At 36.9% G+C, this 22,904-nt stretch overlaps 2 protein-coding genes across 4 annotated transcripts in view; one reads left to right on the top strand and one right to left on the bottom strand.

Annotated features, from left to right (window-relative positions):
- Positions 1–16,370, top strand: part of LOC149808077 (tetraspanin-9-like) — a 148,818-nt gene extending 132,448 nt beyond the window's left edge. Inside the window, exon 10 of the transcript XR_016423969.1 lies at positions 16,226–16,370. The gene's annotated coding sequence lies outside the window, so the exon portion shown is untranslated. The remainder of the gene's footprint in view (positions 1–16,225) is intronic.
- The window catches only part of LOC149808076 (tetraspanin-18-like), a 170,563-nt gene that overhangs the window by 50,599 nt on the left and 97,060 nt on the right, over positions 1–22,904 (bottom strand). Inside the window, exon 1 of one of the 3 annotated variants that reach the window (XM_089973370.1) lies at positions 11,163–16,188. The exons of the other annotated variants lie outside the window; for them this stretch is intronic. Within the exon in view, the coding sequence (XP_089829496.1) occupies positions 11,163–11,288 (126 nt within the window). The 5' untranslated portion in view covers positions 11,289–16,188. Of the gene's footprint in view, positions 1–11,162; positions 16,189–22,904 lie in introns of those variants that run through there. 3 annotated transcript variants of the gene reach the window in all.

The following is a 22,904-nucleotide window of genomic DNA, read 5'->3' as shown; positions in this document are numbered from 1 at the left end:
TGCCTTTAGCGTATTATTCTAGCATTTATAATACTGAACAACGCCATCCCGTTTTCCTACGTTTAACCAACCCACGTCCTTTGTCACGTTGGTTACCCTTCAAGATAAAGTGCGCTGCATTTAATACTGCGTTCTGACAGGTCAGCCAGAAATGACGCAAAATTTCTATTTTTATAAATGATCTGCAGCTTTTATCGTGCGTATACTAATATATGCCCAAACATGCTAGTTTCTCACCGACGACGAAAAGGTACTAACGTTTGTCTACAAATTCTCAAAAAATTTGCGGAATTGTGAGTGGGTAGGCATACTCACAGACTTGAGAGACAGTGCAGTCGGTGATTGCAATTTCAAGTACTTGAGGCCAAGTCGAGGCTGTCGTATATAGTGCAGCCGTAAGTTCTTTACCCTAATGCCCCAGATCATGCAAAATGAAAATGTATAGTTTGCATGACTGAAAGACAAGAAACTTAAAACATGTGGGTTTATTTTGCTGCTACCAGAGAGACATTCAGAAAGTATCAATAAATTACAAGATGGTAATTACAGTGGACCTTCCAGATTGTGATGCACACAAACAGAAATGGCCTTTCAAGATAGAATACAGGAGAAGCATGATCTTTCTAATGTAAACATAGCAAGATGCCCCAGGCACTGACTTCCAATGTTTGTTTAACAAGGCGTAGATAATGAAATAAACGATATGATGTTTTTTCCCATCTCCCTCAAGGCACAATGAACAAGAGTATTGATAAAGCTCCATATGTCTGGGATATGTGCACGCACTTGATATTAGACAAATGTGAACAGGCCTTACAGCGGAACAAAATTCCCATAAAATGACTACGCATACAGCAGATAATGCCAAATGACTATAAACAAAACACGTGTTACTCTTACTTGTCAAATCGAAACAATTTGGGAAACATTTATCTGTATAGCATACCTACAATTAATAATACAATCTTAAAGCACTGGCATGTCTGTGGAGATAACTGAAACTCGTACAACATAAGTAAAATGTATAGGAAGCTGTGTAAAACGTCGTACGCCTAACGATTTTTCTACAGCTTTTGTATGCACAGAAAGAAATAACAGAGAGAGAAAGAGAAGAAAGAAAACTGAAGTCCTACATTCATTATATTGCCCAAAGAACAGTCAATAATAAAGATAAAACTTTAACGTGTTATATTTCTGCTTTTGATGGTACTATAAAAAGTACACAGAATCAAACACAAGTTAATACAAAGTGTTATGCATCCTTAGATTAGAAGGTGACAGCGGATGACCGATCTCAATGCAGAAAGCTGACACTCTTTTAACCTCGTTAACTTTACAATACACTGATACAACGAAGATGAGAAATAAAGCACGTCTTCGAGTGAGTTTATAGCTTTTAAAATTTTGTTTAATTACATAAACTATAAGGCTGTGACTCGTTCTATCGTGCTATAGAATATAATCACCCGATATCGAACACCTACCATTTACGTAGATATGACAAAATTATATTTACACTGTACTAAATACGATTGGTTGAGGGGGGTGCACGCAGGCGCAATATTCTCCCTCGGTAGCAGATAACCTTCAAACGGAAGTTTGTCGAGTGTTGTACTGAAGTTGAAAAGATTGATAATTCCAAATCAATTGAGACAAAGCCGACATAGACCAAATAATTTGAACGGGTCAAAGTTTTGAGATAAAGGAAGCAAATGTATAACTAACGCTGCATCATCGATGCATTATTTTGTAATTTTATTAAATGGAATACAAAACCAGTCTCACGATACCAGTTACCTAACGATTTTTTTTTCAACAATAACACTGAAAACAAGATTTGTTAAAAATAAGTATATAATTTCAGATACGTGAATACTATCGCAATATTGTGAGTATAATTTGGTTCGTATATAATGAACCATGCAAGTCCACATTATGTAATTACAGTGAGCGGAGTACGAGTATTTGTTAGAATACTATAGTCAACTCCAGGGAAACAAGTTAGTCTCGGACTAGGACAAAACGGTTCAATGTCAGTACCATGCTAGTTTGTTCATATCTTTGCCTTGAGGTTTTGTGTAGCTATTATTTTGATTCTGAAATATTCCTGAAAAAAACATGATTTTTTTTGGCCATGGAATAATTTGGAAAGAATCATTCTATATTCTGAAATGCACTTTAGTCTGGTTGTCGAAGTTACATGGCAGAAATGCACATGCAAAATAATTGTATTATATGGCCGCAGCCTATATTTTGATTGATATGGAAACAAAAACCTTCACCCCGGTAGATTGTTATCAGCTGTTAAACGTAGATATGCTGGACAAATGCTGTCGTTGATGTTATTATGGGGTTTAACACCGTTTTTCAGTACAAGATAAGTTATACATGGCGGCCAGCAAAAATAGTGGAGGAAGAAAACGGGAAAACCCAGGAAGAGCCACCGACCCGAGAGAAGCTAACGGCAAGCTTTCTCACGTACCACTATTGGCCGAGCCCAGACAAGTACCGTCAAAGTCTTCGTATATGCAATGGTCTTTAATGGTAATGTCACCCTTAGGATTCATGGTTTGATTGCAACGTTGCTCGGAGTGTAATTTAGAGAAATATAAGTAATTTATAGAAAAGTAATGACCGTCTGACCCATGTCAAGGATTTTTAAAATAGGTGTATATTACAATAGCTCAATTTTGACCATACCACTGGCGCTAAAAACCTGACACTTATTAACTTTTTGTATATGCCATTTACAGAAAGGGCAAATCTTATATTTTGAGAAAATTATATTCAAATTTTAGAAAATAAAAGTATCTGTAAAACAAACTTTCTCAACACTGAATAATACATATCTAGGCATCAATTTTTTGTACAACTAGGTAAAGTGAGATTATTGATATTTGACTCATTTCTCACAGCGTCATTTTTAATATTTTTTAATATTACTGTCAGGGGATATGGTTTTTTTTCAAGATTCATAAAGATAGGATTCTCGTTGATTTTCTGCTTGGAATAATTGACCCTGTTTAAAGCTCCAATGTCGCTGTTACGTGCAAAAAGGCATATGTGCCAAATTATCTGAATAATACTGACATTTGAAAGATATTCGTCTTAAACATCGCTGGGTTCCATTCAAAGCATATAATATCCACGTTTCATCACATTATGACTCATGTAATTTCTCCCTCGAACTAAGAAATCCTGCCATCTTTGCCAGTGTACGGATGAATCCGATGTTGATCGGCGAAATCCATGGGTCAACCGATTTCAGTAGACTGGGACACATGATTTGATGACATCACCGTTGTAACCATAAAAAGCCAACACCATGGTATGTCTGATATGGTTGGTAATCCTTACGTGCCACACTATTTTCAGTTTGGTTTGATTTATAATGCAGTACTCGAGCTAGCATTTACGAGTATTTTTTCTTTATGTGCATAACTGACGTGCATCATTTTTTACAAGTCCGTGTCGTATGTTTACCAATGAATATGGAAAATAGCAATACCGGGGTTTGTCTTCAGCACAAGCTGGCCGTTCAAGGCATTCCAGCGCACCAACTGATCACCAATATTCACCAGAGTCTTATTTTTATCTAATGCACGTTTGTTCTTCACAGATCCGCTCAAATAAAGCGGGCCTGCCTCTCTTCTTTCCTTTTCGACTATTTATCCGACACGTACGAATATTGTTGTTAGATTAGTCGCTAATGGAATTTATCGAATGTATCATGTCACTAATTTTGAAGCACTCCCGGAGAAAGAAAAAAAAACGGAATTATGAGCGACTTCGGTGACTGAATTAGGGGTTGGTACCTCTTTATTCTAAACTGAACGTCTTTTAAACCTAACATCTTGATTATTTAAAAAAAACGGTTTACGAAAGATAGCTTTTTTTCTTTACAAGTTTTAGTTAGATTGGAACAATGGTGAAATTTATGGGGGGGGGGGGGAAACGGCGACATTGGTGCTTGAACGTGTTTATGATTGATCCAAACTATCAAAGATGATGTGACATACAAGTAACATATATTGTGAGTCCAGCTTACAAGAGATATTTATAAACACGACTTAAATTGCACATAATGAGACAGAGAGATGAAGACAGTCTACACTATCTACTAAGCCATTTGAAACTGTCAGAGGATTAAATGCATGAAAAGAAATGCATGTAAATGATGTGAAACGTATTGCTCAACCTGTCAAATTAACCGAGATGTAGGAAAACATTAAAATAAAGTCTAAAATAAAACGAACTCCTTTGCCTTGATAATTTTGGTTGAGACCTTGCTTTCCATGGTGATGCATTGTTGCAGAAACATTACACTGGACAACAAATTTTTACAAAAGTCATGTTACTGAAATAAAATTAGTCAATTCTTATCAATTTTTATGTGCTGAACACGAATATGACAGTCAAATTGCAAAATTGGCTCTAGTTTTTTTGTAATCTGCAAGAAATTAATGTTTACATAACGAAATGCATTCCAATAGTAAAAGGTCAACTGTAATAGCCTACCTATAAAAAATCAAGTCATTGACTACATCTTAGATTTCTTCACCTGTCTCTTGTACAGCTGTTCGGGAGCATCTCTGAGGAGTGTCCAGCAGTAGTCAGCCAGCATTGTAGTGGACCATTTTCCCTGGTATCTTTGTTCCATTGTTGCGATATCTTGATGAAAACGTTCGCCGTGTTCATCACTAACAATACCACAGTTGCTAGGAAAGAAATCCAAATGGGAATGAAGGAAGTGAATCTTTAGAGACATATTGCAGCCAAGTTTCTTATACTTCATCAACATGTCTTCTACTAGTTCCTTATAGTTTTCTGCCCTAACATTTCCGAGGAAGTTTGTAGAAACTAGGCGAAAAGCATTCCATGCTTGTTTCGCGTCACCTTCCAGCAAGTTGTTGAACCGGTCATCTTTGAAAAGCTCTCGAATCTGAGGACCCACAAAAACTCCCTCTTTAATCTTTGCTTCGCTGAGTCGAGGGAATTTTTCATGCAGGTATCGGAATGCTGGCAAAGTCCGGTCAATGGCTTTCACGAAGTTCTTCATCAAACCTAGTTTGATGTGAAGGGGTGGTAGCAAGATTTTCTGAGCCTCAACCAGAGCTGGGTGTTGGATATTCTTCTCTCCAATGGCTACATTCTGCCTGTGAGTCCATTCCTTCCTCATGTAGTGCATTTCCCTTGCTCGGCTATCCCACTCGCATAAGAAACACATGTATTTTGTATATCCTTGCTGCAGTCCCATTAAAAGGGCAACTACCTTCAAATCACCACAGAGGTGCCAGCTGTACTTGTTATACTCAATGGAATTCAGTAGCTGCCTTAAGTTATCGTATGTCTCTTTCATGTGGACAGCATACGCTACTGGAATAGATGGAAGAATGTTTCCATTGTGCAAAAGCACAGCCTTGAGACTCAGTTTCGAAGAGTCCACAAATAGTCTCCATTCTTGTGGGTCATGAGTGATTTTTAAAGCATTCATGAGGTCCTCAATATCGGAACAGAATATCAGATTACTTTCCTTTCTGAAGAAAGGCTCCAATTGCTGGTGGCGCTTTCGATATGCAGTAATTGTGACATCTTCTTCTAGAAGATTCCATTGTTGGAGTCTTGATCCTAGCAATTCTGCCTTGTTCTTTAATAAGTCCAAATCACGAATCAGGTCATTTAGTTCTTCCTGTGTTATTCTGTGTGGGGTTGATGATGCACCACAGTGAAAATCTGGATCACTGCATGCTGATGGACCAGGAGAAGAACAGGTCGACTCACCTTTGTCTTCGTCAGATGAATCAAGAGAATATTCTGCTGGAGGTTCTGGAATAGGAAGTCCCCCACCATGTGGAACTGGTCTCAATGCAGATGGAATGTTTGGGTAGACTATTCTCGACTTCTTTCGCTTCGTTATTCCGCCGGAAAGAGGAGGAACCAAGCAGAAGTAACAGTCATTTAGGTGGTTGCTTGGCTCTCTCCACACCATTGGGACTGCAAACGGCATTGATGACCTTTTGCAATTCAACCACTGTGAAAGCTGTGTTGTACATGTAGCACAGCATATATGCGGAGCCCAAGGCTTGTCTTGGTCACCAACCTTGCATCCGAAGTAAAGATGATATGCCTTCTTCACTTGAGAATTGATACTTTTCTTCTGGTTGGCAAATGTCACTTCCCCACAAATATAGCAAAAATTGTCCGCGGTATTAACACACTTTCGAGGCATTACTGTTCTTTATTGTACGTAAATGGATAAAATAATAAGTTTTATGTAACAGTAGCTTGAACTGTCTCGCACAACGTCTAAAATATTTTAAATGCTGAACCTATCTGATTGGGCTTTATATAGTACACTGCTTACGTCAGCTTCAGCAGCCGCCTGGCATTAGTATAATAGGCCTACACATGTATAGTACACTGCTGACGTCAACTTACTTCAGCAGCCGCATGGCATTAGTATTGCATTGCATCAGAAAATGATGCAATCAACTGTGGATGATGTGAGCATGATGGTATTATGCAATGTTACATCATTATTCCGGATGTTGCTGCAGTCCTACTGGAGAAATTTACACAGTGAAACATAGAAAATGAGGTATATGAATATCTTCAAAACGAGAGCCAATACAAATTTTTCACGGTTATATTCGTGTTCGGCACACCAAAATACTACAGATTAGGGCCTTTTCAAGTCAGTAATGATTTCACTGTTGACCAGTGTTATCAGGAACTATCTGGCTTCATAATCGCAGATTTACACTCTTAAATGTAATCCATAACCGTTCAAATACATGAACTGGAACTGACCTTGTAAAATTAATTTTAAGAACTTCAAAGTTCAAAGTTACATGTCCCACATAAAGGTATGTTCAGTTTTATACAGAATTCAGGTGACCAGAATTGTTTTTCTCTTCACAAAGCTTTGGCTGAAGATAAAGGACCTAGCAAGTACTGATTAGACCGTATTAACTGTAAACATCCATAAATGTTATTTCCATCTTAAATTAACTTCCTCTGATAACATCTTTTAATTTACTTATTTGCTACCCAATCTCCCTGCTTTCTAATTATTTAACGTGTATACAATCTGGAAATCTGATATTTTTTAAGGAGGAATAGTCACTTTTATACATGTGCAAAGCTTTACATTTCTAAGTGTCACAGGGTAAAGTCTATTTTTTTTTTAAATGCTGACACACGGTAATTTTCCAACATCCACGTCCAGCCTATTTTCACTTCATTTACTTGCAGAATAGTGATTGGTGAGATTAAAGTAATATACATCCCTTTTCTGGTCCAGTCTAGTACTGGGGAAAAAGTTGGAAGAGTCGGATTACCTCAGATTGTACCCATCAGTGAGGTGATGATACAAAGTCCTCATGAGGACATGTCCAACTTACATGGCAAAAACAGTGCTACCACAATGTAACATAGTACTTCAAAGACATCACTTAAGAGTTCGATGCCACTATATTCAGAGAGGAAGAGCGTTTTTAAAATTGGAGTTTACTATTAAAGGACTATCTTTATGGTTCTAACGTTTTGCAATCTGCAATAAAACATGATCATGATCTCAACACAATGAGTGATTTTAGCAGGCTTGTGTTCCCTAAGAACTATCCGAGTACCTGACACTATTGCTGGCAGATAGCACTATTCAGTCTTACTGTGTGTGTATACCTATGCAAATTTAAATAATTATATTGCATTTTGCCTTAAAAGACTAAGCTATCATGCATCATGGGCCATGGACTAAAATAAATGCCAAATTTGCACAGACCCAAACAAACAGTTGTTTTACATGTCACTGCTTGATCAAGTTTGCTGTCTAAAATTTGGCAGTTTAAAGTTTTAGAAAAATCTAGTTTATATGTTCAAAACATTTTTAAAATTGTAAACTTTAATTTCAAATTCTATTATAATTAAATTTATCAGTGTTTTCTATTTAAAAAAATATTTACAGACACAATATATCTTATATTTAAATAGTAGTAAGTTGCTTTGAAAAATTCTTAAAATAAAGGAAGATATAGCAAATTTAGTTTCTTTGTTTTTAAAGCATATGGTCTCAAAATTGCACCATATTCCATACTATGGTCTTAAAATTGAACTATATTCCATACTAAAACCCAAAATTGCACTATATTCCATACTAAAGCTCAAATTGCACTATTTTCCATACTAAAACCCAAAATTGCTCTATATTCCATACTAAACCCCAAACTGCACTATATTCCATACTAAACCCCAAAACTGCACTATATTCCATACTAAAACCCATAACTGCACTATATTCCATATTAAAACTCACTTATTTCGACTGCAAGAACAAACTTAAAGACCTAATGTTTCCTACCTGAAATATTCTCAGCATGTTTTTTATTTTTTAATGTTTTTCTAATTTCGTGATGTTTGTTTTTGTAATAATATGATTATGTTTCTTATCTTATAGGTGTTGTCTGATGTTGTAAAGCGCTTAGAGCTTCTAAAGATTAGGCGCTATACAAAGTCCTCATTATTATTATTATTATTAAAGCCCAAAATTGCACTATATTCCATATTAAAACCCATAACTGCACTATGATCCATAATAAAACCCAAAATTGCACTATATTCCATAATAAAACCCAACACTGCACTATATTCCATACTAAAACCCAACATTGCACTATATTCCATAATAAAACCAATTTCTAAAAGCTGTCAAACTCAAAACTGTACCTGAAAATCATTCAAATTTTCAGAGTAAACATGAAATATGTGTAGCATGTATATTCAAGAACTTGATTTAAACTAGCTACAAACTATAGAATGGGCAGACTAGGATAAAGTGATAGTCTGACTGTGGTCAAACTAGGATAAAGTGATAGTCTGACTGGTCAAACTAGGATAAAGTGATAGTCTGACTGTGGTCAAACTAGGATAAAGTGATAGTCTGACTGTGGTCAAACTAGGATAAAGTGATAGTCTGACTGGTCAAACTAGGATAAAGTGATAGTCTGACTGTGGTCAAACTAGGATAAAGTGATAGTCTGACTGGTCAAACTAGGATAAAGTGATAGTCTGACTGTGGTCAAACTAGGATAAAGTGATAGTCTGACTGGTCAAACTAGGATAAAGTGATAGTCTGACTGTGGTCAAACTAGGATAAAGTGATAGTCTGACTGTGGTCAAACTAGGATAAAGTGATAGTAAGGTAAAATGTTTCTTTGTCAGTACCAAGCTGAGTAGTTCCATTTTACAATATGCCTGAAAAGAACTTATTTTTGCCACAGAATAACTAGGGGAAAAAAATCTTCAAATAATTTCACATGCATTTTATTGTGGTTGTAGAAGTGGTCTGATATACAAAGTCAGTGTGTGATGTGGTCATAGCCTATGTTCTGACTGACCCTCAGAGACCTTGACCCCAGTAGTATTAAACATAAATATTCTTGACAACTGCTGCAATGTGTTGATTTGCATTGGTCTATAACAGCAGGCACTCAAAAGAGTCCTTGTGTGATTGGAAGGTCACTATTAGTTCAACTTGTACATGTATATAATATAGAAGAAAATTACTGGTCGTCTGACCCCAGGTACTTAACCACACTTCAACAGTATTATCTACTCTGCATTTCAACAAAGAATTGTTTATTTCTACCCTTCTCAAATATGAACAGAATACATATAATTTTTTATACCCGACACAATCCAGAATGACACTAAACTGCATATAATGAAGTACACCTGTTTGTGTCTATAGCAGTAAACATCTATCAGTGTCTTCATAAATTTAGCCCATATAAGATTTTATGATCCTATTGTATGCCATGTATGTAGTATATATAACCTGTTCTTTTTAGTATTCAATATTGATCATGTTCATTCTGTTGTATGTGCTTAGGAAATCAATAAATCAATACTGATCATCTTAATCATAGGAAAGATCAGGATTATTGTATTGTTGTCTGCATGGAAGGTTATATATGGGTTTTGTTTTATTCATAAAGAGATATGTCAAATATGGGTGATACATCAACAAAAAAAAATAGTTGTCTTGAGCTTTATTTGAAATTTTCAAGTAAAAAAAACCCGAACAGATCATTAAACTATCAACATCTACCATTCAGTTATGTGACCAAGATGGTGGAAGCATAAACATACATGAGGTATGGATAGAATTATGCAAGGGTGTTGTTTCACATACATATTGTTTTTGTAAGGCACTTGTTGCTTGGAGTGTTAAGAAAAACATAAGACTTGAAAAGTATTATGGAAATCGGGTGATAATTGACAAATGATGCTATGTCAGTATCTTGGAAACTGGGTGATAAAATATGCCATGTCAGTATTGTGGAAACTGGGTGATAAAAGATACTATCAGTGCTTGGAATATGTCACTACTACAGCAGCACGCTGCACAGCACGTGTTTATCTATTTAAAAATTTAACGTTTTTATAAGAATTGTAGCGCTATGGAATATATGGATATGGTTCTTTTTAGAACACTGTTATGTACCAGATGTTGATAGGGTGTGGGGAGAGGGGCTGACTCTCCGTCCTCATTACTCTCGTAAAAGCCGCAACGTTTCGTAAAAAAAGTTTTCATAACAGTTTGATGGTCAAAAATGATTAAAATTATATCCCGGAAAAGCTTAAAATGCACAAACTTTCGTCTGCTGAGGTCTCAATTAGGGTTCCATCACCATGACTCCTCTCCTACTTGTTTATATTCAGCTTGCCACCATCTACCCACTACCCACAACCTCCATTATCTCTGGATCCGTCACTGTGTACTATAGACTACAACGAGCTAAAAGATGGTAGGTTGAACCTACCCCCTCCAGAAAAATCGTCTGCATCTTTGCTAAGTTATACAGATATGTCAACTCGCGTGGAGTTTTGACTATATACATTGTTACTACGAGCTATGAAAGATAGAGCATTTAGTATATGTTACTGTAATGTTGTTCGGTATCTGGCTCTTTGGGGCCAGTCCTTTTGTCCAAATCAATGGAAATAAATCACAGATCGGGATGCACTAAAACATTTAATAATATCATCTGTAATAATGCGTTTATAAATAAATTCAGAAAATATTAAAGGTAACGATTATTTAAAACATTATACAATGCTGTTCATCACCCCACCCATCTCTCAGCGTCCCTGAACATTACCGCATATCCTTTTAAGCCATACGCGAAACTTCCTTCCAAGGCACATTCGCGGATTTCTTCCACCGTCCTTGCATTGGAACTGGAATCTCCACCCGGTGAGGATTTCATCGGAAATGTGACAACCATATCCCATTTGTGAGTATTTACATAGTGTGTGTGTGGACTGGTCTCCTATCGACATTGAGTATAATAAAGGCAGTCTCTCAGGTCCCGGATGACGTAATGACCAAATACACACCTGCGCGCAAACATCTGCATTGTCCAATAAAACAGATTATATTTGCTTGTAATTTTTACAAAGTTACAAGTTACATGTCTTGAAAGCTAACTTTAAAAAAAATGGTTTCTTTATTTTTCATTTACAAAGATTAGATACATACATACATACATACATACATATTGGCTCTAAACATGACAGGAACAGTTAAAACGAGAGATGACCGTATGGATAGCGTCATTTTTATCATTGAATATACCCATGTAGAAACAGGTATATAAAAGCGCCCTAGTGGTGAATATCGTTGTGTTATTAATGTCTGAATCCTTTACAAGAAATACACTTTGACAAGATGTTTTAGTTATGTAATTCTCCTCTTCGAATCAATATATTGGTGCGTTAATCCTGAATGTCTCAGTTCAAATCCTGTCTTTTGTACATTAGGTGAGTGAACGTACGAGCAAATCAATGAATGAACGAATGAATGAATGAACGAACGAATTAATGAATTTTACCTATCTGAATCCACAGACCCGATGCTATTTTTTTAATACATATATCTATCTTTACCATTTGCATACTGATTATTTTTTTTTAAAATTAAGCATGTTTAACTCATATCAGTAGCAAGACCTATACAATATATTTTGTTCTTTTTTCTTTTTTGGGGGTGGGGTGGGGGTGTTAAACTACAGATTAATATCGGCCAGACAGGAACAAAAAAAAGGGTTTCATGGACAGTCAATGTCATGTATGGACGTATCTCTTAAAAATGGGACGGTGGGGGCTGGAAGATGGAGTGTCGCGGGAAGCGTCATTGGTAATCGATTAATATAGATAAAAATGGTACAACATCCATCAAGAGTTAAGCGGACCGAGGTCTAAGCCTTGTCCCGGTTGGGCATTTTATAACAGAGAAAATGCCTTTTTGGACTCTGGCTCAAACCGAGAACCTCCCTGTCGCTATATGGATGCCCTGACCAACTGGGATATCCGAGCGAGTGTATCCGACCTGCGCCTTCACCTTCAAAAGTTATAAACATGTATTGTTTACGGAATTCAGCCGCCAGAGTCCGATCGGAACATCGCTCAGCCATTTCTGTCTGATCGCGAAATATCCTCAAAAGTGGTTATAGGAATACACATCAATTTTATGGGGGCCCCCGAGTTGCCTAGTGGTCTAAAGCGCTCTCCGTTACGGATCACTGCCATCTCACCTCTAGCTGCGTGGGTTCGAGTCTCGGATTCGGCCAATGTCGGTATGTGAGAAAGCTTGCCAGTCGCTTCTCGTGGGTCGTTGGTTCTTTCCGGGGTTTTCCCGGGTTCTTCCTCCACCATTAATACTGGCCCCCATGTATAGCCTATCGTGTGCTGAAAATGGCGTTAAACCAAACAACAACATCAATTTTATGTGTTTGGCGATTCGATTCTGGCGGAGTTTCACCACATGTTACAAAAGCAAAGGCCTAGGTTGTCCGACTGCGAATTTATATCCTTCCATCGCCATATGGTTTGATATATGAACGAATGTAGTTCAGAATACAGTTCTAAACGGCGACAAAAAAACCCAAAAACATCCGAGGTTCATTTCACGACCTGAAGGAAATGGCCAAGCGATGTTCCGATCGCCTCAAGTCTAGACTTTTGCTCAAGCTAACAAAGCAAACATGTTTCATTTTACCAATACCGGAAAGGTCCCTCGCACTAAAATTTCAGGTCATTTTATTGAAATGTATTTATTTCCACAAAAAATGCTGCAAAAACTATGGCTAATTATTTACGTTGTGCCAAAGTTAGTGCCCAAATACATTTGAATTTAGTAATGCAATGGATTTGTTTTGTTGTTGTTTTTTTTTTCTAATGTAGAAAAACGACGAAATTGCACAAGTAACCCAATTAGCGCAGGAAAAATTCCGGTGAACAGGTTTTTTTTTATTTTGCTTTGCAATATTTAAGCATCGAAGATGTATTAGTAACTAATTATTTGATGCATACAAACAATATAAGTAAATAAACCAGTTATTTTGTGCAAATTTCAAAAATGTAATACTGATGTTTTTATTTGTCCTTTTTGCATGTGGGATCGTCAGATTTAGGCCGGATTTCTTTCTATATTACACACCTTTGAAATTATGTTTAGATTTATATGGATGCAAATAAGACTTGATTGCACAGTTATTTCTATAGTGTGTTTTCTTCACCCTTCAAATGCTGCTACGGTGTACATGGGGATAGTTTGGTCTTCCGATATGATTGGACCCTGGTTTAATTTTAGATTATGGTACCGTAACCAGATTAATCTTCAGTTGGTCTTAACAAAAACCATGAACTCAGATATTTCGTGAACATTTTCTACAGATAAAGCTTGATTTGTCAATTAAAGATGACACACACCTATGGCAAGGTATACATTTGGGGCTTCTTGCCTGGTCACTTCTGAGGAATACAGCATCAAGTTAGGTGCGCACAGGTCATGTACTTTGTACAGATACAAATATAAAATGAATATCTTTGGGGACATCTCTATTACTTAAGTGGAAATTTGTTTTTTTTTTTTAATTAAATGAAGGGTAAAGTTAAATATTTTTAAATTACCTTTTAAATTTTTATTTTTTTAACCTTGAGAAAAATGGATCTTTAAAATAAAATCTTTTGTTGTAGAAATGTATTATAATAAACTATACAATATCAATGGAAATGTATTATAATAAACTATACAATATCAATGGAGTTTATTTATTAATCATTATGGCATGTATGTCCTTGAATTTTTGGACCTCAGGATTGTTAAAAATGACATCACGTGTCACTCCATAAAGACCGGTGTCTTGTAAGATAAACCACAAAGGAGCAAATGCAACCTAATCTCTTCAAAGCTTTGGATCTGCTCTAGTAACAGTCAAAATATAATTTAACAGGTACAACTTTCGTCATCTCCAAAAGTCTGAAAAGAGCAAAGCCTGTTTGACATGCATGGACAAAGAAAATGAATATAAATGGCGGCCTAACGTTAACACCGCAATCCGATCAGTATTGTCGCTCTGGGAAAAGAGGATTAAATCCACATTCACAACAGAGCGGTCGTTATCCCAGATGACCGACCGACTGCAGTCAAACAGTGTACAAATGGTGATGGGTCAGTGTCCTCATTCAGTTGTATTTGTACAGCAGCTGCGCTTTTATGTTCTTTTATAATTCAAACTCCCAAGAAAACCTGTATGTGATAAAATCAATCAGTCAATGAGTCAGAATGGTACTAACATTTTGTTCTTGTTTACTGTGTCATTCTTTGTCACAAACTCAAATGAACTTATCTAATCAAAATTCAAGAACCACCAGTCGATGAGGGTAGGACAAGGGTGGCACTGTTACAAAAGACTACATGAGTATTTGCCGCAGTAAAGACCCGCAATAATTAAATATTGCCTACCGCAACAGATTCCTTTTGTTACTATACTCCATCCGATAAAAGCTCCCCACCCTGAACTGCTTTATGGATCCCTTCTGGCGCTGTGTGGTGTGCACGGATTGACTTCCGACTCCTGCACCGAAATTTTAGGCACTTAAAGTTCCATAAGCGTTTAATTTTGGAGTTTGCTAAGTGCCAAAAGACATTTTGTTTTGTCCAGGAGATGCGAAACTGCCCTTATTTCTAACCCGGAAGGGCACATATTTACTCGTATAGTGTAGAGGTATGTGGTAACCACCCCCACCCCCAGACCACCAATCTTAAATATGTCTCCACTATGCTCTCGTACTGGATCAATTGCTGAGCAATATGTATTTAAGCCCGTAACGTATCAATCTGGTCCTAAGACAATTGAATATTTCCAGAATCATCCGCTACTTAATTGAATCGGATAAGCGGAACTGATAACCAAATATTCCATCTTCGCTCGACATCCGCTACTAACGCTGACCAGGGACTCCGTCTGTCACTATATTATCAATATTTAAACAATATATAGAGGCAGCAATGACGAGGAATGCGGACTAAACAGAAAACCTATTTCAATTACAAATGCTGAGGTAAACAGATCAACAGCGTAGTGGAGTGTGAATGAAAAGGCAATGCACGTAGTAACTTATTACACGCCTAAATAAAGAGATGTGTAGGCCTATATAATGAAACTGTGCGCAAGGAAAAGTCGTAGGCAATAACGTGCAGGAGATTCCCTTCAAGGCAGAATACGTATACAAATTAGTCCATATTTTTCTTTCGATTGTTAAAACACAGCAGATTACAGTTATGGGCGTTAAGACTCAACCTCGCACAGCATACGCACAATGTACAGCGCGGAATATGTTTTAACACATGGCAAAATGCTCGTATGATTTACATCTCCCGTACTTTCTACGATGTAGAAGTCCCAATGGAAATATGAGGCAAAACGTACCTCATAGCATTTAGCTATGTACTCACAGTGCCAGATTATCCATTAAGCACACTAAGCACGTGCTTAGGGCAGCAGCCCAACATGGGCACTAGAAGAAAAAAATAAAATTATGTGTTGATGATATAAAATTTAATCATTTCGATCTGCATGTACTAGTATTTTGATCTGGAATGATGGCAACACTTGTATTTTTCCAGCTTTTAAGCTTTTAACATTGTTCGTGTTTGTTATTTTCTTTAGTTCAAATTTTGTAAAGGGGAGGGGGACAAAACAGTTTCAGTGCATAGGGCCCTGGAAGGTCTGTGTGGTGAATATATTCTACCCGTTGTTATTGTATCTGCAAATTGAATCATTATTCTGTCATTTATTTGGTATGGATAAACTTGGTCCAATATGTTCTGGAAATAATGTATTCTTTAAAAGCTACAAATTAATTAATTTCTTTTCAGAAACACCTAGAGGAGGTGTGGTTGGGGAGGAGCGGAGAGAGTTTGCGACAAAAAACAAGAAAAGAACACGTTGCTGTTACCATGTACGCGTCAGAAAGAATTTGTTACACCCATCCGTTCCACTACATTAAACTTTATTGACTAAGACGTAACGGGTATCATTACACTCCTTAAATTTGTCACACAAAGAATGTACATCACAAAAGTATGGTGTACAGATTACTGTGAATAATTCAATAACCCAACATGACTAAGCACGTCAAACAGGTGTTTAAAATATCGGTAAGCGCCTATTGCTCTGAGGCGCTCTCCTTTACCGGTCACTGCCATCTCACCTCTGCCCACGTAGGTACGAGTCTCGGGCCCAGCCATTGTGGGTATATGAGAGAGCAAGCTTATTTCGATAGGGACATGTTTGTCAAGATCTGACAGTAAACACTTACTCTGGCTTGCAGTATTTTAATTAATGTCATTGCTGTTTAGGCCAGGGGTCTCAAACACGCGGCCCACCAAGCTTTATCCTGTGGCCCTCAAAATGGTTGGCATCACAAGGTTTCATGAGAGATAACAAAGGTGGTGCGGCCCTTGGGCCAACGAAAATGCCCTCATGCGCCCCTCAGGGTGGTTTGAGTTTGAGACCCTTAGTTTAGGGTAAGTCAGGACAAAAGCTATCTCAAATAGAAACTAATTTACTCAACGGTTAAAAAATAGTTTCTGTATTTTTCTGTGACACCATTATTCGGACGTGGATTCGAATAAATGCGCCTCTTAATATAAACATGGTAACATCACTTACGGAGTATAGAGCAAATGTACTTTAATGTTTTCAGGATACCTATATAGTAAATATCATGAATAAGACGTAAGTATGATCAATAACACGTTCTTTTTAAGTCAAGAAGTTGAATTAAATTTGACTATATGTTGGTACAGAAATCATTGTAATATATTAAAATAACCCATTACCACAACTGATATTTTTAAAGTAGCATGTAAAGCATATGTTCTTCAAAAACGTATACCTAGGTAGATCAAGAGTTTGAATGACCCGTTAATATTTCATTCAAAATTCATTAAAGTTCAAATGTTTTCGGGTCATATGTGCGTTTATACTTTACTTACTTCACTTCGTTAGAGATGTTGAACAATATTGCAGTCTTACAACACTGTTCTTTGTGCTCGAATTGGAAGACAACAGCTGACAGAATGTTGTCATTGTTCATGGATTTGTTGCAATAAAACTGAACTAACTAGATGTATTTGCTAGGCAGGTGTAGTTGTCTACGTTAGATTGTACTTTCTATTTTGAAAAATATAGTTTTCCGGACGGAATAAAATCTGCTCTGCAGTTACAGTATCGTATTAGAGATGGCATTGATCAGTAAATGTAAGCGCTTTCGACCACTCGGCCCCCCCCCCCCCCAGATATTCAATTTAAAAAAAATAAATATGATAATGTAGAAAATTATTTGTAACATTTATGGGGAAAAATACAATCAATAATCAACTGTGCAATCACCTGATTCAAAGACGTACGCCGCGATATAATAACCGTCAATCGTTTCTTTTAACTAATTTTTCAAAATTTCTTTATTGATGATAACGAAATAGTACTCGTAAAACTTCGACTGATTTAATTGAGATCAAGATATACGAGATAAAATATAAACAAAACCAGGCACAAAATATGTCTCAGTCACACATTAGTACTGATGCGCCGGCCTATCGCCAGGGTGGAAATAACCACGCCTTACCAATACCATAGCACATCATATAAAATAAAAGTATTTTACGTTGACTCTTACCACTAGTAAATTAGAGTTACCTTTTAATGCAAACTGAAAAGTTCGTGAAAAATTATTAAAAAATGATTAAGTTGAAACGATCGGAATTTTCATATGCTACGTAGTGGCAATCGAATAGATGACGACTGAGAATTTCATAGCCAGACAAGCTGCAAGTGCACCTGTAAATCGCGTGGTGGTCACGTCTTCGGTCATAGTACTGGTCGGAGGCCCATAGCTACTGGCACGTGTTAAAGCTTCAGTGACATACGCCGATACTTTAGTTGTCTGACCCTCAACAATGCATAGGTGACAAAAGTCGTAAATGGACTCACAATCTTCGATTTGATGTTGCGGTACAGGTCGTTTTTTTGTTTTTCTTGGTTAGAAAAGAGTACTGCTTGGGGCAAAACAAATAAAATGCTAAAAGCCATGGGCTGCATGAGCAAGACTATTTCCTTATCAATAATAATGCATATTAATTAAAATGCATATTTTCAAAAGGACTACCTACATGACCTAGGGTCGACCAATGTGAAGGACTGGGCCGCGGATTGGACACGCCTGTTATAAGTAGATAGTAACGGAGCTTGTTAAAATTCGTCCTGGAGGCGTTTATTTAATGTTATTAATCTTCAGATCATTACAAACAATTTATCTCTCGCACTGTTGTCTAACTCGCATCTTTATGTTTCAGACATTAGCTACATAAGGGACGATAGCTTCTATTTTGTCCACTCAAGCAAATCGGAGGGGGGGGGCAAGGTTTACATGAAGGAAATGATACTGTACAGTCATCTCTTCAACAAATTACATGTAAATATTTTTTTCATGTCTTTAATTATGTGGAAGGTTGGATGCATCCTAAAAGTGGGGTGGGTGTATTTAACTGCAAGTGAATCTCATTATTAGCGATACAGGGAAATCGATGCAGTAACTCACAGAAAAAACAACCTTAATTTGCTCTTTCCTCTGAATGGAAAATACAAAATTTATTAAAGATATTTACTTTAGTAAATATATCCGGGATCATCAAGACTTGCTATTTGACGGCAGTTTAATTTGCCGACTGTGTTAAATTCGATCTTTAAAGCAAACAGCTTTCCGGGCAAAGTGAACCGACATTCAGGTAAAGTCAGCTAGAGTTTTATGTAATATCAAAAGTTAACATTGCCTAAATAAATCAAACATTATATAAAAACATAAGTTTCAAACAGAATGTGATAAAATTAGGGCGATACAAATGTGAAGTCAGTTAATCAACTAATCGAGTTGCATCCTAGACAAAACCGCTCAGGTGATCTGCTCAGAGTGAGCACAACGAACGAGTAAGGCGTTGGGATACATCGAAGACGTCAGGCCGTGACATATCCACAAACCATATCAAATAAATTATTTCCCCCCAAATCGGAGCAAGAAATGACGAATGCGGTTTTGTATTTATCACATACTCCATTTTTGCACCTTTGAAATAGTTTTAGCTTAGAATATCAGTGAAATTGCAAACAAATATAAAAGTTCGATTCACTGCGTCCAAAATTATCGACGCGCGAACGTCAGAGATGACGCCTATGTAGATAATTTTCGGTATGTGATATGGAAATAAGGACTGAGCAGCTGTATCGATCGCCCGATCAAGCATGTACGATTTCATAGGTATGGAATAATCATGTATACGCACACTGAACTTTTCAACCATCTTTCAAGTGTTTAGATTACTGTTTGAAAACTTGTTTATAATCCATACAAATAAATAATTTATTTTGTTAAGATAAGGATATTGCTTAAAATGACATCTATCAAACTAGTCCCTAAATATGATACCACTGTGATGCATAGCAATGTCCTATGTTACCATGGTATTGCATATCAGTGGCCGAAGATATCATTGTATTGCATAGCAGTGGCCTATGATACCATTCTACTGCATATCAGTGGCCTATGATACCACTGTATTGAATAGCAGTGACATATGATACCACTGTAATGCATAGCAGTGGCCCATGATACCGTTGTATTGCACAGCAATGGCCTATTATATCAATGTATTGCATAGCAGTGACATATGGTACCACTGTACTGCATAGGTGGCGCTATACAGTTTCGCATTTTGCATAGGGTTAGGAATTTAAAGAAAAAGAATGTCCCCGGCTTTCCTCACTGGTTATACTGGCTATTTAAAAAAGACCTTGTATATCTTAGGTATAATGCAAAGAACCTTTAATTCCCTTTATTTTGGTGTATGATTGATGGGTGTACTATGGGTTATAGAGTATACAGCTTGGCCTTACTTCAAATGTGCACCTTTCAAAAAAGTGCTAGCTCTACTTGGTCATTTTCACTTCCTGAACTTCAGAGGTCAATTGTATAAAAAAGAGCCGATAACTTTTTTTACATTTTATATATTTGGTAATTCATTCATTGCACTTTCAGAAGCTGGTATTGTCTAGTCTGGCAAAATTCATTTTCCCTATTTTAATAGCTGCTATGTATAGTGTACTTTAGACTAATTCAGACTGATTTTTTAACACAAGGGAGCAGTCATTTTAGTTAGCAGTGTGCTTAAATCATGTAAAATTTCCAAAAGTACAATATCCAAAAGAAATATCATCCACATTACATTAATGTAGCATAGAGGTATGCAAACATTCTCTCCACTGTGCATGTTTTAAATTCGAACTACTTCACCTTACATACGTCACTCTCTCAAAAGCACATATTATCTGGTGAGCGCCACCATAAGAGTGGCCAAAGATATCACTGTACTGCATAGCAGTAACCTATGATACCGTTATATTGCACAGACGTGGCCTATGACACCACTGATTGCATGCAGTGGCCTGTGATACCATTGTACTGCACAGCAGTAGCCTATGATATCACTGTATTGCATAGCAGTGGCCTATGATACAACTATATTGCGTAGCAGTAGCCTATAAAAACATTTTATCACGTAGTCGGTGTATTTTACCGATAGTGTGTACAGTGTAATTTTTTTGATATTATGACATGTTAACTTGTCACTTTGTGTGATTCTGATTTGTCCAAATAAGCCCACGAAATTCTTGCGCAGTAATCCAGTTAACTGATTAGCTTCGATAGTGGGAAAATTTTCCCAACCTGGCCATCTGGAATTTTGTTTTCACTTATATTATCATGATTTTGCCACCATTTTTCGAATCTATTCCCGACAGGAAATAGGGGGAAATGGTAAAGTCTGTTTGGATAGGCCAATTTACCCCATAGGTTACGTTATGAACAGCATATCGTGTCGTGAAAAATGGCATAAAACCCCAAGACAAGAACAACAACAAATAAAAATAAGGGTTTTATACAGCCGATTCTAGAACTACGTCGGGGACAATTTTTAGGAAGAACAAATGAAAACTGCATCATCTCAGTCATGATGAACGAAATTATTCCTTTGATTCTTTATCTCTGAACAATTTCCATTAAGGTAAAAAATAAATAAGCTAAGTGATAAAAATAATCTTGAATGGGTAATTGATTGATTGGTTACTTGGATTTGCGTCGCAGGCGCCCAAAAGGGCGTGTGCGACGGGTTTATTCCCGCACAGCCGGGTGCTAAATGTTCCTGGGGGAAGTAATTAGTGCCACATCCCACAGGCGTTTATGTGCTCAAGCAGCACTGCTAATTTAACAGTCAGGTCGTAAGACTATACGTCCAAAGGCTCGCAAAAGCTGGACATTATTCAACTCGTTTCATACATTCAATATTAAATTATTATCCATTTGACACCCTCTATGTATTACATAACAGTGGCTTGTGATAACACTGTGTTGCATAACAACGGCATTTGATAATAATGTGTTGTTTAGCAGTGGTTCTAAGAAAAAACTGCATTGCATAGCAGTGGCCTATGATAATATTGTATTGCACAGCAATAGCCTACGATTACCTTGTATTATACAGCAATGGCCAATGATAACAATGTATTGCAAAGAAGTGGCCATGATACCACTGTATTACTCAGCAACTGCCTATGATACTATTGTATTCCTTAGCAATGGCATGTGATAAAACTATTGTATAGCAATAATCTATGATAACATTTTATTGCATAGCAACGGCCTATTGTATTGCATAGCAGTGACCTATGATAACATTGTATTGCATAGCAACTGCCTATTGTATTGCATAGCAGTGGCATATGAATTGACAGCCATTCAAATGCGCATGGGCTTACTGTGACGTCATGAAGGGAACTGCAAAACCTATTAGGCAAGAATGTTTAGTACAATGTCACCTTGCTGTGGAACCACTCATTATCTCGCGGAACGTGGAGAATACCGGTAAAGAGATGCGAACAGGTTCTATTTAATTAGGTCAATAGTTTTATTGTGCATGTGGTAAATATGTGTCTCACGGTCCGGACTGAGCCCGAGTTGGGGTATTGGATAACCTAAACTTGGACAGTTTCAAATGAAATAATATGTATATTAAAAAAACCGCGGCATTTGTGGCGAAGAAACATCAACGTTGCACTATTTACATAAACTTTTTCTCTGGAAAGAGATAATTATATAATATTTAATGTTCAAGTATTAATAAAGAACATTGAATCCATTTTACTTTGATGACTTTGGCGCATTTAATCTTAATGTAGTAAAATTGAAGCTAATTAACAATGTGTGTACATCATAGTCAAATTTTCTTTTGGGAGTCCTGGCGCATGACAAAGGAAAACCTACGTTTATCAGTCCGTTTGATAAAAGAAGTTGTTTAAACAATCACACATACATGTACATAAGCATCATATCTTGCCCTGGAGAACCAAGCATCTTGGAACAGTATGTCGTAAAACTTGAGTCCTGAAGAATGACGCAATGCTAATACATTAGATAACGAAAGCCCCGATAGCACAGTTGATAGA

Source organism: Sinohyriopsis cumingii, chromosome 1, assembly GCF_028554795.1.
Source record: "Sinohyriopsis cumingii isolate HCF-2022 chromosome 1, ASM2855479v2, whole genome shotgun sequence".
NCBI classification, from domain to species: Eukaryota; Metazoa; Mollusca; class Bivalvia; order Unionida; family Unionidae; genus Sinohyriopsis; species Sinohyriopsis cumingii.
Note: the sequence above shows the minus strand (reverse complement) of the source record. Positions and strands in the feature narration are given on the sequence as shown.